This window comes from Chionomys nivalis, chromosome 6 (assembly GCF_950005125.1).
Source record: "Chionomys nivalis chromosome 6, mChiNiv1.1, whole genome shotgun sequence".
Lineage (NCBI taxonomy): Eukaryota > Metazoa > Chordata > Mammalia > Rodentia > Cricetidae > Chionomys > Chionomys nivalis.
Window position 1 is genome coordinate 41,326,333 of NC_080091.1, and position 24,661 is coordinate 41,350,993.

General features: G+C 53.2%; 1 protein-coding gene across 1 annotated transcript in view; it reads right to left on the reverse strand.

The window, feature by feature from the left end:
* Window positions 1-1,084: 1,084 nt before the first annotated feature.
* Window positions 1,085-24,661, reverse strand: part of Htra3 (HtrA serine peptidase 3) — a 29,193-nt gene continuing 5,616 nt past the window's right edge. The window contains exons 2-9 of the mRNA XM_057773217.1: window positions 20,443-20,542; window positions 17,661-17,883; window positions 15,423-15,617; window positions 14,801-14,833; window positions 13,271-13,385; window positions 4,433-4,481; window positions 3,025-3,120; window positions 1,085-2,128 (exon numbers count right to left, since the gene is read on the reverse strand). Coding sequence (XP_057629200.1) covers window positions 1,963-2,128; window positions 3,025-3,120; window positions 4,433-4,481; window positions 13,271-13,385; window positions 14,801-14,833; window positions 15,423-15,617; window positions 17,661-17,883; window positions 20,443-20,542 — 977 coding nt within the window. The 3' untranslated portion in view covers window positions 1,085-1,962. The remainder of the gene's footprint in view (window positions 2,129-3,024; window positions 3,121-4,432; window positions 4,482-13,270; window positions 13,386-14,800; window positions 14,834-15,422; window positions 15,618-17,660; window positions 17,884-20,442; window positions 20,543-24,661) is intronic.

The following is a 24,661-nucleotide window of genomic DNA, read 5'->3' on the forward strand; positions in this document are numbered from 1 at the left end:
GCAGGGCCTACTAAATTTGGTCCAGCCAGGTGGGAGCTGGGAGGGGCAAACACTGCATGGACTCTACCAGGCTCTGAAGTCTGGTCTGGTCTCTCAGAAGATGCTAGTGGTGCCTGTACTAGGACAAGGGCGGACAGAAGTGGGTAGGCAATGGGCATCTAAGGCGGGATATGACATGGGTTGGAAAATGTTGTGATAGCCATGCTGTGGTAACCTGCGCTTGTGTCCCAAAGTCAAGAGAGTGGCAAGCGGGTTATCAGGCACACTCCTTACAAAGTTGCTTCTTGCCCCTTTCTAGTCCTTTCTGCCTGAGCACTGAAGTATACACCCATCTTCCCTTCTAGTTAGCTATACAGCACACAGCCAGCCATTCTCCACAGCTGCCAAAAGTTAGGGCCTCTGTCTCCAGGGGGTCCCAGTAAAGATGCTGAAGCTGGCCTGGGTGTTTGAGGCTGGGGAACAGGAGCCCTAGAGTGGGTCACTCAAAACGCCTGCAGTTTATGCTAGTGAAGCAGCCTGGGTCATCCAGCTGATCCTGCCCCTGTGTGTGGGTTGAGCTAGAAGGTTCCAGATCCTTTCGAACTCTATGGTCCAGAACAGCGTGGTTGTGGGTCTCCAGCCCCAAAGCCTCACACCAAAGAGAATTTCCTCTTGGAAAATTCAGACTGACTCCTGCTTCCAGTCACTGTGGGCTGTGGGTAGTGGTTGTGAACAGAAAAGAAAAAGGGCAGGCAGAGACAGAGCTCAGTCACATGGCCAAGTATGTAGGGAGGGGCTCAGGTACTCACTGGGGGGCCTTGCCCTTCTAGCTGCTATTGTTTCCCATGGCAACAGAAGTTGGGTAGTGTCAGGGTGGGAAATGTAAAACCTCAAAACTGGATGTGAAGGAACTGTCCCCAGAGGCCTGACTTAAGGTTGCCCACAGCAGCCGGCAGCCCTGACATCTGGTGTGTTCCATGCCACTCGATGCTTGTGACACTGAATAAACATGGAAAGGCAGCTTACATGTCTCAGATTGTTACCAGTGATGTACTCGGTGTGGAACCCCGGCCGGTGGGATGCAAACAGCTCTCTGGCTGATAGCTCTGTGCTTGTAAACTTTAATTTCGTACAGTAGAGAAACATACAGTACAAGCAACATGGGGAGTGGGGGTAAGTTTACAGCAAAGCTCACAGACACACTCGAAACACTAGGGAGAACAAGGATGCCCTTGGGAGCCCGCTGGCTGCTGGGTGGCAGTCTTCAGGGATGGCCGGTGCACCCAGAACTGCGTGTAGAGGTGAAGTGGCTCAGTCCTTGCACCTCAGGCAGGTGCCAGCTCCCTCTCTGGCCACCACACGGTCACCTTAGGAGAATGAGCTCTCAGGATTGGAGCCTGTGATCATGACACCCTGCTTCCTGCCTGCCTGGGCCAGCACAGGGCTCAGCTCAGCAGTGAGGAACATTACCTGCTCCAGGTCAGGACCCTGACTTCTCCAGGGGACAGCTGCGGGGCCTGACCCCCAGGGATGCCAGGTGGCAGGGCAAGCAGCCCCTGTCTTACCATGAGGGGGTGCTGAGGCAGATGGAACCAGATGGGGTCAGGAGAGTCCTTGTGAGGGGAGAGGTCTAGGCACTGGGACTAGGGGAGAGGAGGTGGGGTGGGTGCTAGGCAGGCCTTCCTGAGGGTACAGACAGGAAGCTGGGGCAAGGACAGATTTTCAGGGAAGTTTCTGGGAGTTCCTAAATCCAGAGAACTCAGGAGGTGACATCAGGAGCCTTTGGTCCAAGGGGACACTGTGCTTCCTCTATCGGAACTGGAATTCGGGGTCAAGGCTGAGATCCAGACCCCTGGTTAGGCCCCGATGCAGAGAGGAGCCTGCTGGGCCTGCTGAGGATCACAGCAGCCCTTCGTCCTGATCTCATGAAGGTAGGGCCTCTGCCTTCTGTAGGCTTTGGCGCGGCACTGGATGACGGTAGCCTCACATCACCACCTCAGGCGTGATGCTGAAGAGGAGGTCATCATTCCCCCGCCGCACCTCCAACAGGAGTGGGGACTCATTCAGGACAGCCTCCTGCAGCTCACTGGAGTCCACCAAGGGACGTCCATTGACTTTGACGATGATGTCGCCATCTTCGATGCCGCCTCTGCCAACCAGGAGAAAGATCCTCAGCATGCACATACTTTCAGGGCTCAGGTAGGGCTCACCTGGGCTCAGCAGCAGCAGTTTAACAAAATAACTCTGAGAAAGAACACCAATGGAAAGCCAGTGACATGTGGTAGCCAGTGATGTCCAAACCGCAGAAGGTGGAGCAGGCCCACCTCCCCACAGTAGTCTGCATGCCAGTGGGGTCCTTCTAGATCCCAGAGTCATAGTTCAAGACCACTGATAGGACCTACCCATCACAGCATGGATGAGACAGAGGCCAGGATGCCAGGGAATGACCACATGGGGCACATGGCCTCAACTCACGATGCTCCAATACTCCATTGATTTGTTTGGTTGGATTTTGGGTTTTTGAGACAGGGTCCCATGTGGCTTAGGCTGGATCTCTATCTAGCTAAGGCTGACTTTGAACTCCCAATCCTTCTGATTCTATATTTCAAATGCTGAGACACCATGCCATGTCTATATCTAACATTTTTGTAGTTCTTAAAAAAAACAAAGGTTTCATCTCATTTGTCAGTGACAAAGTCTCTGAGATGGGGAGTTAACAGAATCAGGTCCTTTCTACAGGTGAGAAAACTGAGGCCAAAGCACTTTCTGGAGAGAGAGAGGATTGGAGACAGCTTTTGGCCCAAGCAGGGACTCTTCAGCCTCTGCTTCGCAAAGGAAAGATCCCTCTGCTCCAAGGACAGGCGTGGCCAATGCTCTCAGGGACAGTTCATCCTTCCCATGGCTCTGAGGAGAGGCCAGACTCCACAGCTCCTTGCCAGGAGGCTTGTGGGTCACATAAGGTCAGTGAGCAGGCTCAGCCCAAGCCCCAACACACACCCCCTTGTGTCTGAGTGTCACAGCCCTCCCTCTGCTGGCGGGGCATACCTCTGAGAAGGTGAGTTGGGCACGACCTCTTGCACATATATTCCGCTGCTAACCGCTGGAAAGTCTGGGTTGGCGGCCTTCAGCTCCTCCACCAGACTGGAAAGACAGTTCTGTGTCAGCCCCAAGCTCCAGCCCAACTCCCTAACATGTGGTTCTCCCTTTCCGCCACCACCCATGCCAGACAAACAGCCTCCTGTGTGCTCTCGGGGCACCCTGAGCCCATGAGATGGGGCTGCTCAGCGGCCACAACTGGCTGTGGGTGTGGAGAAGGGACAGCTAGATGGAAGGACAGGTTAGAAAGGGTGGCAGAGGAAGGACAGATGGGTGGGTGGAAGGACAGGAGGCACTGGGTGGGAAGGTAGAGAATGCTTCGGTCATGGAGTGGACAGAGAAGATTGGACAGATGGTAAGTGGACGGGTGGCTGGGGAGGCACACAATATAAAGATGAGTTGGTATACTGGTCTCAGCTGCAGTTTGCTGAAGATTTGTTCCCTAGATTGACAGCTACTGAAGCAAGAAGCAAGGGGTGGTTGGTGAGTATCCACAGAGCTTCACAGTGTAGAGAAGCCTCCTTCACATCCCTGGGCTGGACTTTCCTCCTCCCTCCTCCCCAACCCCCTTTATCACCTACGTCCTGTATTTCCAGGCAGCTGCCCTGTTCTGAACTTCTGCCAGGGCCAGAGCCAAGAGATGGGTGGGAACACAGCCATCTCCTTGGAACTCACAGTCAAGGTGGCAGGCAGGGTAGGAGGACACCTGACATGCCATTCCGACACTGTGGGGTGGCACGGTGCCATAGGAAGGTGCTGAGTGCAAACAGGGGCGGCTCTCCTATATAAGTGGCCTGTGGAGACGGAGAAGTGTCCACTAGGAGCTCAGAACATGACCATGTTTGGAAACAAGGTCTTTGCCACTCTGCTTGGTCAGGGACCTCGAGATGAAGTCATGGACCTGGGCAGCTCTCATATCCAGTGACTGGCAGTTTTGGGGCTCAGACGCAGGGTGAAGGAGGCCATGTGGAGACGGGCAGGGATGAGGGCTCAGCCTGATGAGGAGCACCCACAGCCAGAAGGAGTTGAGACACACAGGCAGGATGCACCCTGGAACCTCAGAGAGTGAGGGCTGTGGGCCCCCAATTTCAGTGCCTCGCCTCCAGAACCCTCCAGTAATTTGTTTTGGTTGTTTTAGGCCATCTAGTTTTAATTACTTATCAGGGGAACCCTAGGAAGCAAATTCTGGAGGCTTCCTGGAGGAAGGGGCATCTAAAGAGAGTTGTGAAGGAGCAGAAGGAATCCGGCAGGCAATGGTGGTAGGTCTGACCCCTCTAACACCTGCCAGCAGCTGGGCATAGTGTGTGGAAGCGGCTTGTGGGAAGACAGGACAGAGGGGTGTCACCGTGGCACTCACCTTGACGTGATGGTCCGCATCCGGATGCCAATGAAGCGCTTCTTCCAGTCTGGAAATGGAACACAGTAGGTTCCGTTAGGCTACATGGTCACTGCCCTTGAGAAAAGGACCTAAGGGGAGACTCGGTAGGATGGGGAACCAGGAGCCATTTTGTTTATGAGCAGGATCCTGGGGCTGCCCTGCCCTGACTGCTCTCTGGCTCTAATCTGCTCCTGGCAGGTGGCTTTAGTCTCTCTCACCCTTCATTTGGCTCTGACCTTTGCCCCCCGCTGAACTCTTTCCTTACTCCAGCTTCTCCAGGTTTCCCACTGCTGAGGCCCCACTGGCCTTGCTGGGGCCTAAACTCGCACCTCTCTGCCCCCTCTGTAAATGCAGCATCACCTGGTGATGCCCAAAGAATGCTGGTCACAGTGAGGTGCCCTTTTCAAGAGCCTCCCCAAACCCTTCCCTCCCTCACCTTCCCCGCTGCCACCCCTGGCTGCTCTAGTGGTGAAACCACGGGAAAGGTTCTGAACCCAAAGCAATGTTGACACCTTTCAGGTTTTCATTTGCTAAAATTCTCTGAACACAGTGGAATTAAACCAGAAATCAACAGTAGGAAGAGCCTGTGAAACCCAGATGCTTAGGAAGTAAGTGACTGAGAACATAAGGAGAAAGGAGAGAACGGTTTCAGCCACATCAGTGAAACAATCCCTAACCAAAACTTTCAGGACATAGAGGCTGATCTTAGAAGCAAAAGCACAACTGAACCCAGATCAAAGAAAAGGACTCAGGCAGGAGAGATGGCTCAGTAGGTAAAGGTTCTTGTGGTACAAGCTAGGTGACTTGGGCTTGATCTCCAGAGCCCACATAAAGATGGAAGGAGAGTTCTGACCCCCACAAAGCTGTCCTCTACCCATTTACATGCATACCAGGGCACACATGGCTCCCTTAGAAATAACAAAAAAATTTTAAAGAGATGTATTTACTTTTGTTTTATGCACATGAGTATTTTATCTGTATTATGTGCATTACATGCATGCAGTGCCCACGTTGGCCAGAAGAGGGCATAGGGTCCCCTGGAAATGGAGTGACAGTGGCCATGTGGGTGCTGGGAACTGAACCCAGATCCTCTGCAAAATCAGTAACTAACTGCTGTACCATGTCTCCAGCCCCAATTTTTTTTTTAATTTAAGGAGGAAAGTCTCAAACCACTGTTTTCAGATTCCTTTTAAAAACAAGGAAAAAAGCAAAAGTGGCAGGTGAAACTCAAAGGAAGAAGAAAAGACAGGAACCAATGAGTCACAAAACAGCCCAGCAGAGATGTTAGTGAACCAAACTCCAACCCTCTGAAATCAGTAAAATGGACAAATCATTACCCAGTGTGATCGTGAGAAAAAGACAGATAGTTACCAAAGTCAAGAGTTAGACAGGAGGTTTGGCTGCAGACCCTCAGACCACACAGGGCAGCAAGGAAAGCTTTCCACTGCTGTGTCCGTGCATTCCACCGCTCAGGGTCTGGAAAGCCCCACTTACGTTCATTCAAGAAGAAATGAATGGCCGGAGGTCCTCCATCTAGCAATGAAGTTGATGCATAGTTAAAGGTATTCCCACAAAGAGCTCAGACCCAGAGGATGTTGCTGCTGAAGCTGATGGTTTAAGGAAGAAACAGACCAGGTTCTACAGATAATTCCAGAGGACCTCAAAGTGATGCTGGTGTCCCCTGACCAAATCCAGAAACTAGACTGTCAACCTCTTGTTTTGGTAGAAGCAAAACTGCTTCAAATGCTTACAGCAATCAGATCCAACACACCAAATAGATAATATATCACAACAGAAAGATTTAGTTCTGGAATGAACAGGATGGTTTAACATTAAAAGATCAGCCTGCACTCAGGAGGCAGAGGCAGGAGGATCTCCTGAGTTCAAGGCCAGCCTGGTCTACAGAGCGAGTTCCAGAGCAGCTAGGTAGGACTGTTTCATAGAAAAACCATGTATCAAAAATAACTAAGAAAAAAAAAAAGAGCAGCCTAACTTAGTGGCACAGGTCTGTCACCCCAGTTACTCCACAGGCTAAGCCAGGAGAGTGGCAAGTTCAAGACCTACCTGAGGTTCAAAGTGAGTTTAAAGCCAGCCTGGGCCATGTGCTGAAACTCTGACTCCAAATGAAAAGTTAGACGAGGGCTGGGAACATGACTCATTGGTGAGCACTTGCCTACCGTGTATTTGACCAGGATTCAGTTCCCAATGCTTAAAAAAATAAAAAAATAAGAATCATCTAATTCTAGTTATATTATGGACTGAAAAGGAAAAAAAAACATACTATGAGTTAAGCAGACACACAGAAAGCACTGAGCAAATCCTTACATTGTGCACCCATGGGAAGCCAGAACAGAAGGGAAACTTTTCAACTTGATTAATAATAATAAAAACTTTAGCCAGCAGTAAGCCTACTGGCATAAGACTGAATGCCTCTTCCTGCAGGGACTGGACAAGGAAGGCCATTCCCCAAAACTTTATTCAATATTTTGGTCGATTTGGGGAACGAGGGTGGGCCATTCAGCTGGAAAATGGAAGAACTGTCTCTATTCATAGACCACACAATCCTCTACAATAGAAGACCCAGTGACATCTACCAAGAAGCTACTAGAACCCATGAGTTATCAAGTATTCAACATACCAAAGTCACATTTGCTTGTAGATTCTGGTAGCAGACCATCAGAAATTGGCCAGTATACTGTATACTCTGTATAACACGCCGAGAAAAGCCCGATGCTGTGGTCCCGCATCTGAGGTTGCAACACTGTTAAAACTCCAATTCCCCCCAAAGTCTTTGACAGACACATTGAAGCACCAATTGAAACACCATCTGGCTTTTGATTTCCTTCCATACAAACCGGCAAGCTGATTCTCAACAGTATCTGGAGCAAGGTAGCTCGGAGAGCAGAGAGGATGAGGAAGAGCAGAGGGCTCAGACCCCCTGACCTCAGGACTTTCTGGGAGAGCCACAGGCGCTCAGATCCCCTGACCTCAGGACTTCCTGGAAGAACCACTGGCGCTCAGACCCCCTGACCTCAGGACTTTCTGGGAGAGCCAGAGGCGCTCAGACCCCCTGACCTCAGGACTTTCTGGGAGAGCCATAGGCGCTCAGACCCCCTGACCTCAGGACTTTCTGGGAGAGCCACAGGCACTCAGACCCCCTGACCGCAGGACTTCCTGGAAGAGCCACAGGCGCTAAGCCATGCAGCACGAGGACAAGGATGAACAGCTTAATTTGTGGTAAATCTGGAAAACCATTTGTGTGGACAAAGCAAAGTCCTTAGAGCAAATGATGCTAGAACAATCCATTGTCCAGAGCAAAGGATGAATGAGCAGCAACAATGCCCCGAGGAACTGGGCTGAAGGGTTCTGGATCCTACCTGAACCACAGACACACTCAGCTGTAGTTCTGAGGCCTATGGGAGGGTCCATGGTGTGCAGGAGTAGTTCTGTAGTGAACTAGGGCTCTGCTGGCTGGTGATGCTGAGTGATGGGGTAGATCTACCCAGGAGGGAGGGCCTGGAGACTTGCCAATAGGTGGCAGAAGAGCATAGGGCTCAGGGAGGATGGGGGAGTGCCCTTCACTGAGAGATCAGCCCTGGGGTTTAGGGACAGTGCCTCTGACACTCACTCGATGTCCCGATGTCCCGTTAGCAATGTACATTCAGCTCAAGCAAGGAGAGGCTGGGGGTGAGGTGGGGATTGTGGGACTTCACTGTGGATGCCACCTAAATCCAGGAACCTGGATCAGGACAGGATGAAGCCCAATTCCCAAGCTTGGATATCCAGGATGCCCCTCCTTTGACACCTCCACTTGGCCTGTAGCCTGAGGCCATGTTAAAAAAGCACAAGTTCAGCTTCCCGTGGGTGTAGGGAGTGTGGCCTCATCCCTTTCCTATGGGGGATGCCTTCTTAGCAAAGCAGCATCCTGGGGCCACCTTTGAGGTCAGTGACATCCTAGATAGGGAGCAACTATTGTAGGTCACCTGGCAGTACCCCAGCCCCAACCACAGAGGCTGGGTATTTAGGCACACTGCTGAGCTGAGGTATGGAGGAGTAGTGGGGTTCTCTTGGCTCTCTAGGGCTAGTACATTGTATCCGTCAGCTCTGCCATCCTATCCCGATCTCTGTGGGGAAAACACCTCTGTAAGGTGCACATGGCACAGACAGAAAGAGACTAGTACAGGTGGGAATCCTCACTTTGCCCCCCAAGGATCCCCCACTTCAATGAGCAGCAGAGCATCAGCAACCGAATCCCGAGATAGGGAAGGGAAGGGGGTCCCTTAGGGCTGAGACAGTTGGGTACCTGAGAATGTTCTGGACCTAGAGAGCAGGGGCTACAGAAAGTACCACTAAACCAAACTTGCCTCTCTCTCTCTCTCTCTCTCTCTCTCTCTCTCTCTCTCTCACACACACACACACACACACACACACCTCCAAACAATATCAAGGACAAAGCTCCATCAAGGACTTCCCATATTTGAGAATGTCATTCTGAGGCAGGTTGGAGGAGTGCCTGGCCCCAAGGGTAAGCAGGGGACACAGGTAACTTTTAAATTCCCATACAAGTTTCTTGAGGCAAGCAGATTTTAGTGTTTCTGGGTTTGTTCTTTCTTTAAACAAGGTAAGCGTTTAGGAGCAGGCCATTTGGTCTCCAGAATGGCAGCTGACAGGCCCTTCTGTCTCACAGCCTTGAACAGGGGCTATAAGCCAAGCAAAGCCTTCTTTGGCGGCCTGTATGGCTGTTGTGCACACTCCATAGTCCTTGGGGGTGGGGGTGGGGACTTCCAGCTGCAAGAACCTCTGCAACCACAGCTGCCTCTGGAGCCAGGAGGTCTCTCTCCAGTCAGGCCAGTTCCAGACAGTTCCGGGATGCCTCACTCCAGCCTTGAGGAGCCTTGGTGACCTCCACACAACCCCTCTCGCAGATGCTCCAGCCCTGGCAGCTGCAGTCTTCAACAAGTTCAAGGGTGGGGTGGGGTGGGATGGGGCAGTACCTCCCTGGTGACTGTGGGAGCTGTCAATCACAAATTGCTTGTGATTGGCAGAAAAGCAGCTGTGCTCTTGGGAGGCTTGTGATTGGTGGACAGAAAGGTGTACTGTGATTGGTAGGATCCTACTATGCTCTTTTTTGCTATATAAGGACACATCCCTCAGCCCCTATAAAGGCTTCTAACTGACTGGTCTTTTGCCTACTTCTGATCTTTATCACAGATAGAGTGGGCTGAATTGTTTGCACAAAAAGCAGACCCCTCCCCAAGTTCCCAGTCCAGTTGGCAGCAGCAAAGAGACAACGAGGAGTGTTCCAGAGAGCCTTGAGCTATAGACCCTGACACCCAAAGCTCAGAGCGGTAGCTCCAAAGGGAGCTGAGAGCCCCAGAGGGCCATTGAGAGCTATAGACCCTGACACCCAAAGCTCTAAAGAGTTCCAGAGATCAACAGAGGGGAGATTCTGAAAGAAAATGACCAAGAACAATACTACAGTCCGAAAAAACCATGAAGAGCTCAAAGAGGATGCAGAGACGTGGAGAGCGGCAAGGAGAGCTGAGGCGCAGAGGGTCCCCACACCCAGCGCCCTGGAGCTGTAATTCTAGAAACTTTAGAAGCCCGGTCTGTGAGTCCCTGTGTCTCAGGAATATCAGCACTAAGGAAGCTTCCCTTTGTCTGTCTGTGATCTCTCTCAGGTCAGGGCACAGGAACCCAGCCAAATGTCATGACAGCTCCGGGCATTTGGTTCCCTCCCCACTCAGCAATAAGCCCCTCCCTGGCTCCTTTTGGTAAACCTCTTGCCTTTCAGTAAACCCATGTCTCAACCTTCAAACAAAGCCTGACTCAACCATGAGAAGGTGACTCTGCCCTGATGTCTTCTTGCCTCCTCTCAGCCACTGACCCCCACCCAACAGCCAACGTGTCTTACTTACCATGACTCCTTCCCCAAGGCCCCACAACACTGAGCCTATGTAGGTCCCCTGCTCTGAAAGTCTCCTCAGTACCACCCCCACACTGGCCTCCTGGGACGTTGGGGTATCCTGCACTGCCCACAGTACCTATCCTGCTGGGATAGGTACATCCCCATCTCCTGAGCTCCTCTGCTCTCCATATTTCCTACCCAGGCCCATCATTTAAATGCTATATAATCCCAAGTTCCTCCAGGTTTCCCTCCCTGCTAGAGGGACAGCTCAGAAAGCTGAACGCACACTTAGAAGTAGGCAGGGCAGCTCAGCCAGTTATACACCTACTGTGATTGCCCAGTCTTGGGAAGGAGCTGAGGATAGGTCAGACCTCTGGGTCCAAGGCTAGCCCATCCTCGGTTGTCAAGGTTCCCAGGGCTGTCTCCGGAAGGATGCAGAGAGGCACAGCAGCTCTGCCACTGAATCAGGGCCCAGCCCAAGCTCCTATCCAGCCCCTGCTGCTGTGGCAGGTCCCATGTACCCACCAGGCCCACCCACCTCCTCATCTGGGACTCCACCAAGCATGGAAGTTCCTCAAAGGGAATCTGTTGACCTGAGGAGGTAGGGGTGTGCCTTGCCCACTGCCTGCCTGCCTCTCCCGTTACCTTGAAGCTTCTGATTCACAGCCAAGGGAACAGCTCCCCTGAACAGTACTGCACTGGTCAGTCAGGAATCCGACCCCCTCCCCAGGCTCCCCAGGCTCCCCAGGCTCCTGCACTAACTCTTGGATGAGAAAAGAGATGCCTCTCTGATTTAATAAAGAAATGTGTTAAAGAACTTAGATTGGCTAGGTTTGGGTCATCCAATGTTTTTATTTAAAAAAGAAAGGCATAAATAAGCACAAATTTCAGGACCTTAAGCCAACAGACTCTACTTAGCTAAGCCCCACCAGACCGTTCGGTGGTAGGTTCTGTCCTTACGTGATAACACAGCTCTAGGGATGGGGTAAGCATGTCCCGAGAACCCAGGGTAAGTGACTAGGACACATGACTGGGACAGTTGCTGTCCAGTGGAGAAGCAGATCTGGCCCCGGTGAGTTCTTATTTGAGAGTGGAAGTGGGGACAAGGGGACAGAAGGCCACAGGGCCATGTCCAACACCAAAGTCACCCACAGGCCGGTCTGTGTGGATGGAGCTCTGATCGCACACACAGGATAAATGGGAAAGCCCTGGTCACTAGAGAAAGGGCCAAGGCAACCGATGGAGCAAAGGTAGAACCCTGGGCTAATTCTGAGCTTCCTACAGTTGAGAGAAAAGGTGGCTAGTTCCCACTGGTCACCAGAAGGTGCCTCGGATTCTTGGGAAGGACAGGCTCTGCATGCTCCTGACATCTTCATACAGGGCCACTTGGAACAGAACGAGGCTCCTCAATTGCAGTTCTTCACGGGACCAGTCTCGGCTGTACTGGGGTCTGTGTGTGTGGCTGGCAGGGCCGCAAAGGAAGGAGCAAGCAGGAGGCAGGCTCCTGCTCTTAGTGTAGTGCTGGTGAGAGGGCTAGGAAGAGACAGGGAGGCAGTGTGAGAGCGTGTGGGCAGCAGAGTCGGGTCAGACCTGGGTATCAGCCAGGAGGTGGATGTGGGAGACACAGCAACTGACAGCTCATTGGACTGAAAATGATGAGGGCCACCAGGAGCCTGAGATCAGAAGCGGGCCCCTTTCTGAACTGTGGCCATGATCACCAACTAAAAAGTTGGAGAGCTACCTTGTCCTTGACAAGTCCTCTCCCTAGAGGGATGCAGATGGCCACCCATAAGGGTGAGAGGGATGGGAAATTCCTGCTTATACTGGGATAAGGGGATAGGGGCTGGCAGAAGGTAACTCCCAAGGATTGGGTTCTTGGACTTTGCTCCTTTGGAACAGAGGATGCCCTACTAGGCCGACTGAACAGGCTGATAAGGGTCCTTAGGGACGGGTAGGTGAATGCGTGGAAACATGAAAGGATAGGAGGAGGACAGGTGGGTGAACCCATGGATGGGTGGATGGATGAATGCATGAATGGATGGGTGTGTGTGTACAAGTAGATGAGTACAGAGATGGAAGGATAGAGGATGAATGATCAGATTAATGGATGGGTACGTGTGTCGGCAGATCGGGGAACAGAGTGTGAGCATGAGGATAGATGGATGTAATGGTATAGAGATGAACAGACAGACTGGTGGATGGGTGAATGAGTGAGTGGGAGGGTAGGGGGATAGATGGATGATTGGATGTATGGATAAATAACTGAATGAGTAGGTAGTAAATGGATGGATGGACTAATAAATGAATGAACGGGTAGATGTATGAACTGATGGATGGATAAATGGGAAGATGAGTGGGCAGGTGAGTAAATGTATAGATTAGTGGGTAGAGTGGCAGATAGTTTGATGGATGGATGGATGGATTGGTGGGTGAATAGCTAAGTGGGTAGGTGAGTAGTAAATGGATGAAGGGAAGGAACAGTAAATAGAAAAGATGGGTGGATTGGCATACAGATGAATGGGTAGATTGGGGAATGAGTAAAAAGATGAATGCATAGGAGGGTTGGATGTGGGTAGATGAGTGGGGGATGAATGGATGGGTGGACGTGTAGGAAGCAGGAAGGAAACACAATTTCCTGCCAACTAGGAAGAGCCCTGGGAGTCCAAGCTTGGATGGTGGGACCTGGAAAGAAACTGTCTGAAGGAGGAGGAGAATGTGGCCCTGAGCTGGTAGGCAAGGAGGAAAACCCTAGGAGAGTCCTGGGTCTGCTGCTTAGGGAGGGTGAAGGGCCTAGTCTACGAGTAAACATGGCTTCCACAGCCCCTGCAGGTGGTTCCTGGCTAAGCTGGGTGAGGCTGGGCCGCGTCCTGGGGGCCCCACCTTACCTGCCCCTCCAGTGAGCTCTTTACCTTTTACATGCTTGTTTTGAAACTCGGAGAGGAAGCGTGTGATGCGATCTGAGGGGATGGCAAAGGAGATGCCAGCTGCGACCTTGAGCGTGTTGATGCCGATGACCTCACCATCCTGAGCAGGGTGGGCAGAATGTGGAGGTTACTCGGAGGCATTCAAGCAAGTCACCAGCTGCTGCTGAGCTGAGAGAGCACCCTTTCCAGGGGCAGAGCTGGCTGCCAGTGACCCACCAAGATGGCCCAAGCAGCCCCCGGCAACCCTGGAAAGATGGCTCTCTAGGTCACATTGGGGTCAGTGACACCTCCCCTACTCTGTGTAACCTCCAAATCCTGGGGACTTCTCTTCTACCTCTGGAGAGAACTTTGGAAGAAGTTATTGGGTTGAGCCTGCCTTACTAGCCCCAGCCCTCTGCCCTAGGAGGCAGTGTCCACTGCACTCAGAACATCATCTAATCCCATCAGAGATGTGGCCCCTTCTGTCCCTTTCTCATGAAAGGAGAGACCAGTGAGCGGGGCCAGGGCAGCAGCCTGTAATCTGTTTTGAGCTTGGTCCCCACCCTGCCCAGCTTCATGGGACCAATGCCAAGAGAGCAGGAGCTGGCCCAGTCAATGCAACCCACTCCTGGGCAGGACCCCTCCCAAAAGCTGCTTGGCCATTGGAGGGCTGCTGGATGCTCTTCCCAGACAACCTAACCAGGGCACTACCAGCTGGTCAGAGAAGCTCTTTGGGGCCTAGGGCAGAAACTAAAGAATCTAGCCCAGGCCCTACTGCATGAATCTCTCCCCCTCAGCAGCTTGCCTGGAAAATTACTGAGTGTGGAGAAGACAGCCACCTACACAAGTGGCCTAAGTGTCAGCTAGACACAGTCCCAGCCCACGGGCTGCCCCACTGCTGTCTTCTCCCGCCCTGACAGGGCCCCGTGACCTTTGTCTTATCCTCGGCCTCCTCCCCCACTCTTTCGTCTCCACACCCTCACTAAATGCTCCCATCTCCAGGAATTCCTCCCTGGTCTGTGTCAGGGGTGAGGCCTGTATCCCTTCAGAGCCGCCTCAGGTACCCCCCGTAGTGCGTGTTCCCATCAAGTCTGGACACTACCCACTCTATGGACAGGTTTCCTGGAGGCAGGCTACACTGAGTCTTCAGAGTCTGGGATCCAAGCTGAACCTACCACCCTATTCCAGAAAAATCTCAGCCAGGGTGAAGCTGAGCCTGACTCCAGAAGGAGTGAGGTGGTCTCTCCTCTCATCTTAAATTATAACTGAGGACAGCAAAGTCCAGGGCAATATCAGCCTGATCTGAGCCCCCACTGCCCAGTGTCACCATGGAGCACATGGTCCCAGCCTGGCACTGTTTTCAGTTGTCCCCAAGGGTTCCAGGCAGCACAGGCCTGGTGCTCAGGTCTTCCTGCAACCCAGCCACACTACTGACCTCTGGACATGCAGTCCCTAGGGCTGCATCCACCTCCAGCCTGGGCCTCTGGGTGATCAAAGCCTCAGAAAACCAGACACTCCACTTTAGCAAACACTTACCAGGTTTACCAAGGGTCCTCCAGAGTTCCCATACTGCAAAAGGGGAAACACTGTGTTAGTTGTGCCACAAACCCCCTTATGGTGCCCAAGCTCCTTCCCCACCACTGAGTCAGGTCAATGACAAGTCGGGTCTCTGGAATTGACTTCCACTGCCTTGGTGCTCAATCCCCACAGACATCAGCAGGCAGCTACCTCTCTGTCCCTCTGGGTCTTTGTACAAACTGTGCACGTACGTATCTCCACAACTCACCAGAGGTTGCTAGGCACCTGCAGAACAGGCAGTGTCTGAAGTTTGGTAGTCTCTGCAGACATGAATGGCTTTATCAACCAGTCATGGAACACACAGAGGGGGCACATACCAAGGCACCCAGCCTTGGAGCTGTGTGCCATCCTAAACCTAGTAAAGTGCCAAGCTGTGTGGGGCAGACTAAGACCTTCCAGGGGTGTGACTGGACCACCCCATCTCTGCAACTGTCCAAGGTGGCCCATCTCTGGGAGGCAGTCACTGCGTGAAACCTCTGCATGAGATGATGAAAGGTCTTCCTAGAGAGTGTGCTGTATGATGGGACAGGGAACAAGTTGGTCAGAGGTCACTGAGGTCAGCCTTGCCCACAGGACTCACATTGATGATGGCATCTGTCTGGATATAGTCCATGTCTGAGTCCCGAAGGCCCAGCTCCTTGCCATCCCGCTGGGCAGTGCTGACAATGCCCGTTGTCACGGTGTTCTGCAGGGCAAAGGGGCTGCCAATGGCCACCACAAACTCGCCAGGCCGCAGGTCTGCTGAGTGACCCAGAAGCAACACAGGGAGCTTTTTCTGGAAGGAGAAGAGGGGTGTGAGAGAGGACAGTGGCTCAGACCACAGAAAGGGATCCTGACAGGCTGCTCTTTGGAGAGGAAGGAGGCGATTCACTGCCCTGAGACCAAACTGGGGCAAGTCGCCAACGTGAACTAAAGCCAGGCCAGCAGCTGGCTGAGACTGAGGCTGGAGTTCACAGAACCAAGGCTTATCTTAGGAGGTCATAAATGTCTGTCATGGGGGAGCACACAGACAGACAGAGGCCTGGCCTCTGACATCCTTGAGTCCAGCAGTTTGTTAGGGTTTTGCTTGTTTTCTGAGACAAGGTCTTTCTATCATCCCTGTCTGACCTAGATCTTACTCTGTAGACCAGGCTGGCCTCAAACTCTCGGAGATCAACCTGCCTCTGTCTCCCAAGTGCTGTGATTAAAGGCGTGCACTACTGCCCAGCTAAGCCTGAGATTTAGTGATGACAGTTTGCTCTGCAGGTCAGCTGAAAGCTACAGATACCCCAAGGCTTGGTGTGCTGCACCCAACAGAGGGCTCTAAGGAGGGGTATATAGCTCCCCAGAGCCCTACCAAGGCCCAGGAAAACCTAGTTTGAAATCTTTGATATCCTAATATAGACATGCAGGGAAACTGAGGCCAGGGAAGGTAACACTCTACTCTGACACACTAGGTAATGGAACACTGTTTTGCACGGGACTAGCACAATCTATCCATCTGTCTGTGAACTCAGCTATCCAGCTCTGAGGCTGCTGCCGTCTGAGAAGGTAGATGTATGTGCATATGTTTTGGGGAGCTGCAGGGCACAGGTTGAACTTCAGAGGCTCCAGGGCGGGTATGGTGCCAAGGCAGCCACACCAGGCTTGTGCTACCAATGAAAGCCAGGCACGCTCTACCAGGCACCTCGGGGCAGTGTCCCTGGTCAGTCTCTGCATTTCTGTTCTTAACCCCAGGGAAGCTCTGGAAGAGCTGTGGCACCCTGTGTGGCCCTATCGCTTCTTACAGCTGCACATGGGTTAGCTAGCATACAGCTTCTCCCGGCCTGGACACTCTGACGGCAGCAGAGCTGCATGCTGGTCACAGAGAAGCTGGGGTTGGGCCTCCACAGTGTGAAGAGTTCCTACCACTTCAGCCCTTCAGTCTGTCCCACCCACCCTCGGTTTTTGTGTTATCATGAAGAAAGGATGCACCCAGACTCAACCCATGACAGGGCTCAGGACTATAGAGTCTGCACAGGGTAGTCCGTTATGGATCCTCCACTGGTAGTGAACGCTGCAAACACCCATTACCATGGACACTGAGAACCTGCATCCAGGAGGGCTAGGCTCCACATAGCGATATCAACAGGAAACAATGTGCCTGACTTTCACTAACGGTACAGTGACATGTTTGATGGTGGGTGCAGGGGACACAGGAAGCCCCATGGCCATCCCAGGGCCATGCAATGGTACCAGTGGGTGTAATAAAAACCATTTTGAGGATGCCTTGCATCTAGGCTGGCCCTGCCACTGTTGACCATGATCTTAGGTGTGTGATCTAATCTCTCCGAGCCTGGGTTTCCCCTCAGATTCCAAGTGATGAGAATTCTAATCTTCCCAAGGTTCTGTTTCTTCCTGTAAGATTCTAGGTAATGAGGGCTCTCCCTCCTGGGGCTGTACCACAAACAGAGAGAACACTAACTGGGCTACCTGGGCTTCTAGACGCTGCTGGGGACCATAAAGGGTCATATGGTGGCCAGAGGAAGTATGGACACAGGGGTGGAGGGTAGAAACTGACTTCCCTGGTCTGTCAGCTCCCAGGGACAGGGAACTCCAGATGTGGGCCCGGCTAGGACAGTAAAGAGGTATGGAGGTGTGGATGCTGTCCCTCCCTCTTGTGTCCTGCTTGCTCCTGGTGTTGGAACCTTGGGCAACGCAGTTCCGAGGCCTCGGGTCTGACGTGGCTAGTGGCCCTGGGTCTCAGATCACGGCTATCCTCTGGGAAGGCTGAGATAGTACGACTGTGTGGTCTGGGGAAGACACTGCTCGGACAGGCAAAGGCACCCATTCCACTCACCTTGGGGTGGATTACGATAGTGGCGATGTCGGACTTCTTGTCAATGTCCTGGATGGTGGCCTCATAGGCATCCCCATTCTGTAGCTGCACCTTCAGCTGCTGCCGGCCTGAGGCAGTGTTAGAGCTGGAGACCACGTGGGCGTTGGTGACAATCAAACCAGCCTCTGACATGATGAAGCCCGAACCACTGGACAGTGGCACATTCCGGCCAAACAGAGGGTGTCTGGACAGGAAAGTACAGGGGACATTCAGGGCAAGGCCTTGGCCTGGGGGAGTCCACTCCCTCCACCACCTGGGTTTGAACTGAGGCTATCACTTGTGGGTGTGTCCTTGACAACATTGAATCTAGACCCGGTTCATGGCCATAAAGATATGACTATCATCTCTGATCTGCAGTTTGCTGCAGTGAGACACGGTACCTGTTGACATGCCAGCACGCACCAGCCTACAGTGGCGCCAATGCCTTACAGTAGGGCCCTGGACACTAACTGCCAGTCCAACCTCACCCATGACCTTAGCTGTCCTCAGGCAGGCTCTGTAGGCCTTCTGAGCTTCTGTCTTCCCATCTGGGAAATGGTCTGTCTGCTTAAGGAGCATTGACCCTACTTTCAGGATAGGAGGGGGCAAAGGTCGGCAGGTTGGGACCTTCCTTAGGGTTACACAAAAAAATAGTATACAGGCCCTGAAAACACTAAACAGATGAAAGAAGCCAAGTGTCTAGCCCTCTTGAGCATGTGCCAGTCTTTCCAAAATGTCACCTCAGCCTGTCAAGGCCAGGGAAAGCAGCAAACATTCTAAGTGCTCCCTGAAGCCAGGGACAAGTTCATGTGGGTCAGTGTCCTCCATACAGATGTGATCAAGTAGTGACCTCATTTGGCAGTGAATCTCTGCAGGCATGGCAGGGCTGAGTCGTTCTGATGGAGTAGGGGCCCTATGTCCAAGCATAGGTACCTCTAGAAGACTGGAAGCCGGAAGAGGCACAAGGGAGACGTGGGTGGGGAGGATGCACTCCAACCTAAGGAAACTTGAGGCCACTAGAAGTTAAGAGCGAGCCTGGGATCCGGGTAGGATGTCCTGCAGACACCTGATCTTGGACCTCAACTTCCGGGGTGGATAGGCAACAGGCTCATTGTTTAATCCTTCAGTCTGTGGGGCTCTGTAACGCAGCCCTAGGTAGCCACGGCTGCACGAAGCTCTCAGGGGAGCCTGAGGTCCAGAGATGTGGTACTACGTGCTAGGGTCAGGCAGGAGGCAGGGCAGAGCAGCATTTCCACCCACCAGTCATGCCTCGGGGTTGCTACACCCAGCTCTTCTCAAGACTGCAGACAGGGCCCAAGAGAGCCCTGAACCTAGATTTCACAGGTCAAGGGTTGCAGCTGGAAGATTCTGTGCTATCTGCCCTACTGGGGCCTTACTCACCCTTAAGGCTTTGGCTTCACAAGCCAGGCATCACTGATACCCAGATGCCTTAGCCTGTGATTAACCAGCTCAGGGTTAGTGCCCCAGGCCCTCTAGATATACATAGTCCCTCCTCAGCCCCCTTTGGTTGAGACAGCCTCTTAGTACATTCATTTGTAAATTTTCTCAGTTACGTGGCTTGGATTTCACCCCAGGGTCAAAATCGGATATGGCAGGGAGATGCTCCAGGGTCAGACAGGCTGAAATCAAACCTCAGTTCCAGGTAGGATGTGGTTGGTGTGTGTGTGTGTGTGTGGGTGTGTGTGTGTGTGTGTGGGTGTAAAAGCGTTGGGAGGCATAGGTCTATAAGTTGTCAGTAACAGCAGGGACCTGGCAAGCAGAAGGGTCCCATAGTCCCACAGGGGCTGAATTCCCATCTACCTCTCTTTTCCAAGAGCAGGAGCCCCAGGATGGCTTAAGGAAACAGACTCAGAGCCAATGTGGTTCAGAACTCAGGCTAGACCCTGGATGAGTATGGCCTATCCTCTTCCCTCGCCATAGACCACCCCCCCACACAACACACACACCTTGCCACCATGAGACTTTGCCACTGTTAATGGAGCACAGAGGGAGGGGATAATGATTGACATCAGTAACCAGGCAACTCCATACCAGAGTCAGACTAATAAGCCGCTCACCAGCGTCCCTGATCCCTATCAGGTGGGCTCCTGTCTGGCTCCACCATCCCAGCTGGCTCTCTCCCCTCAGCTGCAGGGTGAGAAGGGTGGAGATTGTTGTGTCTAGAGTCCTGAGGCTCCTGCCACAACCAGCCTCTCTCTAGGGGGTCTAAATTGAGACCTCAGGACCGGATGTGAGTGATGGGACCTTGGCTGGTATGTCTGGAAGGCAGGGCCTCCTCATCCAGCACAAACATCTCTGGGATAGAATACTGGGTGTGGGAGGAAGGGAGGAGGCTCCGCCCCTGTCTGTAAAGAGGGATCCTGCCAGGATGCTAGGCCACACATCACACAGCCGGCTTCCTTTCCCATGGATGGAACTGCTTCCCTATCCACCCACCTCCACTCAGTCAATCCCCCGTCTCCTCCGCATCTAGCCACGAGCTGGCACATTCTCCCTCATGCCTGATTCAGACACACTTGCCCTTTTGGGCTGGTACCTCAGCGGGACCGTCCCCATTTCTATCTCCTAGACTACTAGGGTTCTCACCTCAGGCTAGCCTTCAACTCCCATAGTTGCTACTCATTCTACCCCAACTGTTCCTGTGCCTCTGGCTGCTGGAATCACGTCTAGTTTCGGTGGCAGTAGGCATCAGGGCAACTGGGAATGGCTGGGAAGCTGCAGAGCAACTCAGGCCCCCACGCACCTCAGGAAGAGCTCTATATGGACCACGGCTGGCGCGATCTTCTCCACCACATCGGCGATGAAGTTGAACTTGTACCGCGGGCTGGTCAGCTGGTGGAGACCTGCGCTGGCAGCAAGGACCAAGGGTGTCAGTGAGACCTGCTGGCTCCCAGCAGTCCCTAGACCCAGGGTGAAAGAGGCCCTGCTGGGGACCCCTGCCTGGACTCAAAGCCAATGTCAGCATGCTCTGCACCCCATCCCCCAGAAGTGCAGAGATACCCAGACATCTGAGATGGTAGTCCCTGCTCTGGAGAACGGTTAACTAGGACTTCTGGGAGTTGAGCCCCTGCACATTTTCCCCACCAGACTCTTCAGTGTTGAGCAGGAATCGTAGAGAGGTTTGAATCTTTGCTCCAGGAAGCACAGGACTGATGCTGGGGACCAGCTCCCATGTGACAGATGTTGCAGAACTGACCATTTGCCTGTCTCTGCCTAAGGACCAGTGTACCAATACATAAGGGCTCAGTGAAAGTCCCCGAGGCCTCCTCTCCTGAGCCACCCCCATCTGGCCTCTGTAAGGCCCTTCCTCATTGGCCGGGCTATAGATTCCTGGGTGGATAGAGCACCCCGCCTTTGTCTGACTTGGCTATAGCCCAGGCCTACTTCCAGGCAGCTCACAAACATCCCCCAAACCTTAATCACTGGCTCAGATTCCTGCCGTCATCAGCAACAGGGCTGTGGCCTGCCAGGACCACAGGCCTGAGGCATGTGGGTGGCACGAGCCTGTGCTGAGGCCTCCAGGTTCCGGCCTCTGACACCATACTCCTTGGCACTGCTTCTGGGTGGTTCGTGGGCTCTCGCAGGAGCACAGGACTGGGAGATGCACACGACAGGACTCAGTGGGACCTGCTGTCTTCTAGCCGTGGTCCTGTGCAAGTCGCTTACCCTCTGTGGGCCTTGACTTTCCCATGTAACAAGTGGGACTGAAGGTGACCCCTCACGGATCCTGGGTGAACTGATAAGAATGTACACAGTGACATTCCCTGTCCCAGGAAGCCAACTAGTACCTGGTGATGTGAAAGGGCTCTACATGGCTCTCTGGGGCTGAGCCTCCACCTCATAAACCTGGTTTTCCACACCATCAAAGAGGATGAAAAACAAACAAACAAACAAACATGTCCACAGCAGCAGCCATAAGAGGGGTACAGACCAAAGCCTGTGCTCTGGAACAATTGTGGGCCAGCACTGTCCCCACACACAGCCTGGCAATGTCCCTGACTCCCACAGTTGCAACCTGGGAGGACTGGAGCCACAAATGTCAAGGTGGGGAAATGGAGGCTTATGAAACAACCCCTAGCCAGGCCTCCCGTGCAGCGTAGCCAGTCACATCTGCCACGGCCTTTGTGAACCCAGCCCTGGCATCCGCTGGCAGTGAGGGACAGTGACCAGCCAGGAATGGAGACGTGTGAACAGGGCTGGAACAGAAGAAACCTGGGGTGAGATAGGGTTACAGAGGGACCCTGTATGGGCAAAGTCATCTGCTGCCCCTGAGAGGCAGGAAGTCATTAGAGAAGTTTTCTAAGTGGGCTGAGCTATAGGCCCCGTGTGCCTGTGACCGCCCTTCTCGTGGACAGCATGGAGAAGAGAACACCCCGTCTGTCTCCCTGCCCAGTCCATCCTGGGGCTCGACACCTCCAGGACCTACAGACCCCTCCCCAGGCTCTGCCCACCTGGCCTGTCAGGCCCACTATGGGCAGGGGTAGAAGTGAGGCAGGAGCCAAGGCCTCCCAGTCCCTGTGTCTCCAGGCTGTTGGGTGCTGACCTGGAGGCTCAAGTCAGTCAGCAGACCCACCGTGGTGCTGCTCCAAGCTCTTAGGCCACTTTTCGTTCCAGAGAGAGAACCTGAGTTTCTTTTTTTTTTTTTTTTTTTTTTTTGGGTTTTTCGAGACAGGGTTTCTCTGTGGTTTTGGAGCCTGTCCTGGAACTAGCTCTTGTAGACCAGGCTGGTCTCGAACTCACAGAGATCCGCCTGCCTCTGCCTCCCGAGTGCTGGGATTAAAGGCGTGCGCCACCACCGCCCGGCTAGAACCTGAGTTTCAAAAGGACCTTGTCAGCTAGGACTCTACCTGGTAGGTAACTGGTGTTAGTATTCAGGCATCTGTACTGGTCTGCCCTTTGGGTCCTGACAGGATAGTCAGCCACTAAGAGCACCTGCTGTGCACGGTCACTGCTTTCCCTTATAAAAGCTGGGCCTTGCCCATCTCCCAGCTCTTTCTCTGCTCTCTGTTTCTCTCTCTCTTTCTTTTCTGCCACTCTTGTCCCCAGGGGCCAGTCTCTGCCCCCCTGTGCCTCTTCTCTCTCCTCTTCCAATAAACCTCCTATGTGAGCCTTGTATCATGGCGTGACTTCTCTTCGCAGTGTTTTAAAATAAATTACAGCAACTGGGGAGATGACAAGGCCTGGAGCAGGGCCCAGGACAGCACACTGCTTTAGGCTGGCTCTTCATGCACAGGACCACAGAACAGCCAAAGAGATACTATACACGTCCCCATTCCCCAGCACAGAGACATCATTTGGCTCATCCCACAGCCAGGCAGGCAACCCCATGAGCTTCCTGGAAGGAGGGAGGAGGAGGATGCAGCCACCAGCCCCACAAAAACAGAACTTGCTCAGCCCAACCTGCGGCTTTGGAACCCCCACCCCAGAGCAGCGGTTACTGCCCATTTTACAGCCCCCAAAACTGAGGTTGAATAGGAATGCTATCTTAGAATGGCAGGTCTAGCCCGGCGCCAGGTCAGGGCCTGCCAGGCATGGCCCTTTAATCGGGCCCCACTCTCAGATGAGTCACTGTGAGTCACACAAGGGCCCCTACCATAGGCTTCCCACATGAACTGGCTTGGCTGGGCCAGGAAACAGCTCTGTTTATTTGGGGTTTCTTAACAGCCCCACCCCCAGGCCAGGCCCAGCCAAGTTCTGAAGGCCTTAGTCTTGGCACACTCAGCTGTTGCCTTTTTTTGGGTTTTTTGTTGTTTTTCAAAAACAAACAGAATCTGAGGCCCGGAAGTTTTGTTCGCAGCCCGACACAGAGCACGGCCATTGTGGCCGGGTTTCTGGGGCCTCCTGGGAGAGGAAGGGCTGTAAGAAGTAACCCCCGGGAGAGAAGCTGGCCTCAGGGCTCCAACGCCAACATTCCCGCCTAAGTGACAGTGGGTGACTCTCAGCAGGATGGTGCGGGTGCTTTGGACGGTCAAAACTGCTGCGGAAGAGTAAGGAAGCAAAGGCGCAGAATGGGAAGTGAATGGCAGAGGCGCACCACGGGGACACCATGCACCGACCAGAGGCTGCACACTGCACGGTTGCATCGGCATTACTAACAGGGATCTGTGTGTGTGCCCACATCCCCTGGAGTTCTACAGCGTGCAAAGCATACAGCTATGTGCATTAGCCCAGAGCCAGCACACAGTCGACATGTAGAGGAGCCTGGCTCAGATCCCCATATCTGGCTCCTCCACGGTGTCCCCCAAGTCTGCCACTTCTTAACAGGAAGACCCTGTAAGTCTCCTGAGTCCACTGTGCCTCTGCTCTCTTACAGGGGACACAGTGGCATCCCTCCACGGATGTTGCAGGCTTGGTGTGGTGTAAGATCTAACGGGGATGGCAAATCTATGCATGGCACGTATTTGATGTGCAGATGGTGCTGGACAACTGAAGGCAGCATTGAGAACACCGCATTCGCCAGTTTGTACTGCCCCTCCCCACTCAGGCACAAGTGGAAGCTGAGAATCGCTGTGAAGTGAGAAAAGCCTCACAGCACAGTGGTGGCCAGGCAGCATCTCCTCCAGAGGTTGCCCCAGCCAGCAGAGCCTGGATATCACAGCCAGAGGTGCTGGGCTGGCCCCAAGCCAGAGACAGGTCAAAGCTGGGCCCTCCTGGAAGCTAACCAGCTGTTACACACTGCTCAGGAGCAGCCCAGAGCTGGGATGTATCTAGGTTTAGGGGTCTGGCTGTGTGCCTTGGGCAGGCCACCTGATTTCTCTAAGCCTTGTTTCCCAACCTATAAAACAGCCACGGTTATCAGCGTTAGAGAGCTTAGTGAACCCGACTCAGGGCCTGGTGCCCAGTGCCCGGTGTGCTGGGCTTGATGCCTTGCACCTGGCTTGGTACCCTGGGCTGTGGCTGTGAGGGAGAGGTGGGGTGTGGTATGTGTGCTCCAAGCTGGGCAGTTGCTTTCCCCATCTGCC